Source organism: Manihot esculenta, chromosome 15 (genome assembly GCF_001659605.2).
Source record: "Manihot esculenta cultivar AM560-2 chromosome 15, M.esculenta_v8, whole genome shotgun sequence".
Classification (NCBI taxonomy): Eukaryota; Viridiplantae; Streptophyta; class Magnoliopsida; order Malpighiales; family Euphorbiaceae; genus Manihot; species Manihot esculenta.
Genome location: NC_035175.2, coordinates 4,536,676 through 4,543,587, shown reverse-complemented (window position 1 = coordinate 4,543,587; position 6,912 = coordinate 4,536,676). Strand labels below are relative to the sequence as shown.

The window sequence follows — 6,912 nt, the reverse complement described above, 5'->3', positions numbered from 1 at the left end:
TAATTTATATCAAGTATTTATTATTTAAATAATTTTTAATATCTCATTTATTAATATTTTTCATATACTTCTATTTATCTTTCACACTATATATTATTTTCTATAATTAGGACGACTATATATTATGTTCATTTTAATATTTAGTTCAAACTATATTTATAATGTTATGTTAAAATTTTTATTTAGTTTTTTTAAATTTTTTGATATGACTTGATTGTCTGATTTTTTTAATAAAATTGATAATTTTAAAAAATATAATTAATGCCTTATTAAAAAATATTAATTAAAATAAACAAAATTGGTTGCTATTGTTTTTTTCCTCTTACATAACATAAAAATAACGAAGATTGGCTTTCCTTTCTTTATATTAAATAAAAATTATAGGATAAATAGTAATATTAATATTGAAAATTATGTTTTTTTATAGTGTATTATTGATCAATTATATTCGTACAAGAGAATATTTATTTAATCAATATAATTAAAAAGTTAATCTAATAATATTAATTTATAATCATTATTTAAAAAGAAATAAAATTAGAATAACATTAAAATTAAGTTAAAAAGTTAGTATCGCCCTTACCACGAGTTTCTCCTAATAAAACAACAACTATTACTTCATTTCCATAATTTTTATTAATTTATTTATTTTTTTAAAATTATTGTCTAATTTTATTTTTTATATTATAATAATATATAATTTTTTTGAAAGCATATAATAATATATAAATTAACTATTATAATTATATTTTATTTTTAAATTTTTTAAAATATTTTTAATATTTAATAACATTTAATATATTTAAAATTTAAATAATTAAAAAATAAATAAAAAATTATATTTCATGAAAAATTAAAATGAAAAAATAACTAAAAAATTATTATTTAATTTTTAAATATTATCATTATTAATAAATTAATTTTATATTTTAAAAATTTTATTAAAATATTTTTTTTCGTGAATGAAATCATTATTTTATTTTTTTTTATTAAAAAATAAATGAATAATGTGATAAAAATTTTTAAATTTAATTGTATCATTAAATAAATTTTTTTATTTAATTTATTAATATTATTATTATTAATGAGTGAATTTTTATATTTTTAAAAATTTATTAAAATCTTTTTATTTTTTTAAAAAAAATAGTAAAAAATTATTTTTTTATTTTTGTTAATGAAATAATTTTTTTTTCTTTAAAAATATAAAGAAAATAAGGTTGGAGATGAAAAAAAAAAAAAAAAAGAGGAAGAAGAGGCGAGTAGAAGAATCATTAAAATAAAAAAAAATAGTGTTAAAAAAACTGAAGAAAAAAATAATTTATTTTTATTATATTTTTAACAGTAATAATAAATAAAAAAATAAGATAGATTTATGAAAATGCAGTATTGTAAACCTTCCAAAATATTATGATTTCGATGTGTAATAAATATCTCACAAACAAACCCTAAGACCTCTAATTTATAATTTATCTCAACAAAAGAACCACAGCCGCCCACCCCGAAATCCCATTCTCGATTATTCAGTTCCAGTCCAGCCGCTCGACCTCCAGCATTTCCCTCATCGCCGTTCCCCGCCCCCAGCCATCCTCTCCTGGCTCTTATCGCCGTCCTCTCTCCAGCCGTTCCTCGACGTGCTCGACTCCAGCGCCGTCCTCATCTCAAGCCGTTCCTCGGCCGTCTGTTATTCTCCTTCAAGTCCAGGTTTGATCTGTTAGTAAGGTTGATTTATTCCTCTAGTTAAGTATTAAGTATTTCGTAGGTTTATTTAAATGTTAGCTTGGCCTATTTTGATTTATTAAGAATTAATAGAATTTTTTTCGCGGTGGTTCCACATTATTGTGCAACTCATCTGATCCTTAATTGTTGAAGTTAATATACATCATAATATACATCATCTGGTTGAGAGTTGTTGAGCATTTTTTGATCTCTTAACGTTGTTGCTGGGTTTTGATTTTTTTATCTGTTAATGGTGTTGTTTTTGTGTGTTGTTCTGTTAGCGTTTTCTTTGGGTATGGGTTTTTTTAACTAAACCGCTAATTTGTGATCACGTTTCAGCAAATTCACTAAGATTTAATTGGCTTCGGTCGGGTTTGGTCATCATCTCTATTTTTATTGAGTAGAAATAGGCCCCGTTTGGATTATGATTTCCAATTTCATTAATGTATGGTTTTTCATGGTATTGTTTCCATTGTATGGTTTCATAATGTATTGTGCTTTACAACATTTGCAAGATTGTATAGTTTAACATAGTTCTATAGCCATTGCTTGTTTGGTTTGATTGTGAAGTATTATTCTAAGGGAAAATTACTACTTGGTTCTTCTGTTTTAAAAATGCATTAAAACATCCCTTGATAATTTTAATGGTTTTTTAGTGTATAATTTTGAAAATTTCACCCATTAGTTCCTCAAAATTTTAAAAAGTTTATTAATGAATCCCTTGTAGATGGACTAATTAGTAGACTTTTTAAGATGTTAGTGACTTTTTAATACATTTTTCAAAATAAAGGGATCAACTAGTGAGTTTTGCCATACTACAAGGACTAAATAGTTAATTTTCCTTATTTTAATAATAATTAAATTACCTAAATCCCCATTCATTTTTATATGCAATTTGATCATTACTTTCTCACTTTTAATAATTTAATACGCCTTATATTTATTCTACTTCACAAAGACTTTTCCTTTTTTTTAAAAAAAAAAAAATCATATTTAATATATTAAACATTTGATAATAGTATGACTTTCACAAAATGATATATTAATGAGTGATTATTAGGTTGGAGAAGTTGGTTTGGTTAGTTGAAATAAATAATTGTTGCAAGGGTAAATTGGCCATATGTAAAACATATGAGGGCAAAAGAAGAAATAAAATTTTTATAACAATTCAAAACCACCAATTTGGTGGTTAAAGAATCTATTAGTTTTCATGGTTTTATAATCATGGAATTTAACCACAAAAAAACATACAATATACAACACAATATTCCCAAACATGGTTATCTGTGGTTATCTATGATTATCTATGGAACAATACATTACATAACCATGAAAAAGCATGATCCAAACAAGGTTACAATCATCCCACAAATATAGAATAACCCTGAAAAAGTTTGCATGGGAATTCTATAAGGTTATTTTGTAGTCTTTATCAGTAGCATCATTCATAAAAACTCAGATTTTGTTCTTAAATTTTCTTGATTGGATCTGATAAATAAATTCATATTTTCCTCTTGAAGCTTAGGTATATATTGTGACAGAGAATGGATCTTGACCTTGATCATTATAAGGTTTTGGGGCTACCCTCAGGTGAGGAGGGGGCTAAGCTTACAGAGAAGGAGATATCAAAAGCTTATAAGTTGAAGGCGTTGGACTTGCATCCGGATAAAAGACCAGATGATCCGAATGCCAATGAAAATTTCCAAAAGCTTAAGCGTTCATATGAGATTCTCAAAGATGAGAAAGCACGATCATTATTTGATGATTTGCTTCGAGTTAAGAGGGAGAGGCATTTTCGCACATCTCAAAAGGATTCCAAGAGACAAAAGATGGTTTCTGATCTTGAAGAAAGAGAGCGGTCTGCCTTTTCACCAGACCCTGCTGCCAGGGCTCGGGAGGAAGAGGATAGGATTGTTAGGAAGCTTAAAGAAGAGATAGCAAGAATACGTGCAATGCATGCAAATAAAGGAGCACCTGCAGCATCAACTTTGAAGACAGAGACAGAAGGTGTGACAAAGGAGAGAGCGAGTAATCCAGATAGGGAGAAGATGCTTAAGGTTTCTTGGGACAAAGGTGGTGAGGATTATACCTCAGAAAGGTTGAAAGAGTTGTTTTCAAGATTTGGTGAGGTTGAGGATGTGGTAATCAGCAGTTCCAAGAAAAAGCGCTCTGCACTTGTTCAAATGGCAACTAAAGAAGCAGCTGTAAGTATATAACTACAACCTTATTTATCCTTAATATATTTTTCTCATCTGCATTTTGGCATCTTCCTAATCATTATATGAGTGTTTTTTCTTGATAGGTTGCCGCAATGGGAACTGTTTCTGGCTCTCTATCTAATCCTCTTCTAGTTGTACCTATTAAACCGGCTACCACAACAGAGTTTCCAAGTGTGCAACAGCCTGTGGAATCTGCTCGGCTAAATAGTTTGGTGGGCACTGGTTACAAGGCATATGAGGATTCCATCTTAGAGAAACTCCAAAAGGTCAGATTATTGTAACTCCTGTTTTAATTTTGATTTGTTTCTTACCTCAAGACGATCAATTCTATTATTGTATTATAATTCTAGATGCTGTTTTTTTTTTTCTCTCATTATCTTAGGTTTTACTTTGCCATCTGCTTTGGTCTTCTTAAGAGTGTATATTTAGGTTATAATAGTTATTAATATAATTATGAGATTTAGCAGCTCTATCATTAGGTGATGGCTTATTTTACACATTTGCAGTTTGGATTATAAATGATTCAGCAAATCAATTGATGCATCTGTGTAAAGTTAAGATGCAGTAATTAAAAGGAAGGTTGGCTAAGTGGCTTGCATATAACAAAGTTTTTATAAATACTTCTGTATGGACAAGTGATTTGATTCAAGTTTTATGGTTGGGAAGGAAAGGCCAAAACGCTTGAGATCAGTATTGTAATTAAAAAAACTCTCACTGGCAACTTACCTTGTAGGCTAGATATGGCGTGGATACTTTTCTAACTTCTATTAATTAGGACAAACCTGCACAGAACTCTATTTTGGGCTAACTACTTTCCATCTTTACATGTTCTTTCATTACTTGTGTTGGTAGAATTGTTGAAGGTTTTGTGGCTTCTAAGTGAAGGTAGTGAAGTCATTTCTTGGGTGCCAAAATTTTCTCTACAATTTAATGATGATATTTACATATTGATTAATCATGGGAAGCTGTGGATTTTAAAGTTATGATCATGATGTTGGTGCTAAAATGTCTAGAAGCTCTATAAGCTGTTTATTTGCTCTGCATGATGAAGTTTTAATTGGTAATGGTAATACTACATGATGAAGTTAGATCATTGCTTTTATGCACGTGAAAGCTAGATTGTCATTGATGCAGGGCAGCAGATAACTGTTTTTCTGCATATAGTGTGTGATTATGGAGGAAAGTGACTATATATCTTGCCATGCTTAAATTATTTGGTGTTTGTTGAGTTTCTGATTAAGTTTCTCTGCTTTAAACAGGCTGCAGCAGCAAAAAACCAAAAATGACATGCAACAGTGTTTTGATATTCAGTATTGAATTAATGCTTGGATCTTCCCCGGCCCCAACATGAAGGTATTATGATCCCACATTCTCACTGTTTGCATGAGCATGGTGTTGTACTTCCAAGTTTTGATTGCTCAAGTAGCCCCCCGTACTTGACCGTTTGAAACATCCTTCAACCAAAGGGCAGTTTTGCGTCCATTTAAAAAGTGTGTTGTGTGACAAGGAAGAGTTTTCTATGTGTTTTAAGTATGATTCCTGGGGCCTGTTAGGGTTTATAAGGTATTTTCTCACAAAATGTCTCTAGTAGAAACCATTATAATTAATGTTGATTGATTTAGGTCTTGTTATTCGACTTACAGGGCCAGATTATTCAATGGCCTTCCAGATGGTTGCATCAACGAAGTTTGCCGACTCCTTTCAAAATATGAAATTATTACGAGGCTACATTTTTCTTTGTGTAGTTTGTGCAACTTATTATCACTGGGTGGGGTTGGCAATTCTGAGACCAGGTTTTGGGTTAACTTTCAATTGCATCTATTTTAGGAGAGTAACCCTCAGAGTTGTTGCCTTATATCAAATGCCTGTATCTTACTATTCGATATTTCATGAGTACACAAACTGATACTTTGTTAGGTGTGGTACGTCACCACGTGAATAATGTTGTAGTGAGACGCAAATGATATGTCTCAGTAAATTACAAGAGAAATAATTTTATAATGACTTAGTGAATTTTTGTATATTTTTCTTTATTTTGTATGTTATAATAAACCATTTTAATGGATTTTTGGAAGTTTTGGTATATTTTGACAGGTGAAATAAACTAAGAATAGCTTTTTTGGTTACTGTGGACAATAAAATATGTATTTCTTGGATGCTTTTGCTGTTTAGCTCAAAGCAATGATGCCTAACGGGCTAGGCTCGGTGTAGCAAGCCTATGCACGTGAGTGGTAAAATATTAATTGTAATCAAAGTAAGGGAGCATCTACTTTAAATGCGATGTCCTTGAGCATTTCCCATTTTACACCGTTAATGAAGAGCACATGTCATTCCTTTTCAAGGAATGTGTTACCATTTGATTAAGAAACTTACATGCAAATTTTAGACTTCAATCGACAAACCGCCTGCTAATTATTTATGGTAATAGTGATAAAAGCTAACTCACTCTTTTTTTTTTTTTTTTCTAAAGCAAATTTATAATAAAATTTAATCAAATAAAAAAAAATATTATCTCAAATTATAAACAGCTAAAATAGTATTACGACAAATTTAGTATCTTTAAGATTGTTATTCTGCACTTTGTTCAGATATTTAAATATTTAAAATATATTTTATTAAACTTACTTCATATAATTTTAAAAATAATTACTTTTATATAAATTGTAAAATAAATATAAGAGGACATTAAATATATTTTTTTAATAGTAATTGAGGATATGAATTTTTAAGTTTGGGTTTACCAATTTATAGTCACTGATTGATTTTTGCAGATAAGCATTTAAAGTTTTTATTTAGGAATTTATCTTTTTTATTTTTATTTTTCAAAATAAGAAAATAAAAATAAATCTATACAACATAAGCAAATAAATTAATAATGTAATAAGATTAATTAATAATTGAATAAGTTGAATACGCAATATATTGATGAGTTATATAAATGTTAAAAGCAGAGTGGAGTTGTCGAGATTTTTCTAGA

The 6,912-nt window shown here is 28.8% G+C and overlaps 1 protein-coding gene across 6 annotated transcripts; it reads left to right on the top strand.

Annotated features, from left to right (window-relative positions):
• Positions 1-1,450: 1,450 nt before the first annotated feature.
• Positions 1,451-6,000, top strand: LOC110601873 (dnaJ homolog subfamily C member 17). Of its 6 annotated transcripts, none has more exons than XR_006348786.1 (5): positions 1,453-1,701; positions 3,237-3,920; positions 4,019-4,201; positions 5,195-5,288; positions 5,579-6,000. XR_006348786.1 is itself a non-coding variant. In XM_043951295.1 (4 exons), the coding sequence occupies exons 2-4, from the start codon at positions 3,261-3,263 to the stop codon at positions 5,219-5,221; spliced, it is 870 nt and encodes a 289-aa protein (XP_043807230.1). In that variant the 5' UTR covers positions 1,451-1,719; positions 3,242-3,260; the 3' UTR covers positions 5,222-6,000. The 6 variants fall into 6 exon arrangements, 4 of the variants coding, with proteins under 4 accessions (XP_043807230.1, XP_043807229.1, XP_043807228.1 ...); XR_006348787.1 differs by having other exon boundaries at positions 5,195-5,498; XM_043951295.1 differs by having other exon boundaries at positions 1,451-1,719; positions 3,242-3,920; positions 5,195-6,000.
• The last annotated feature ends 912 nt before the right edge of the window (positions 6,001-6,912 follow it).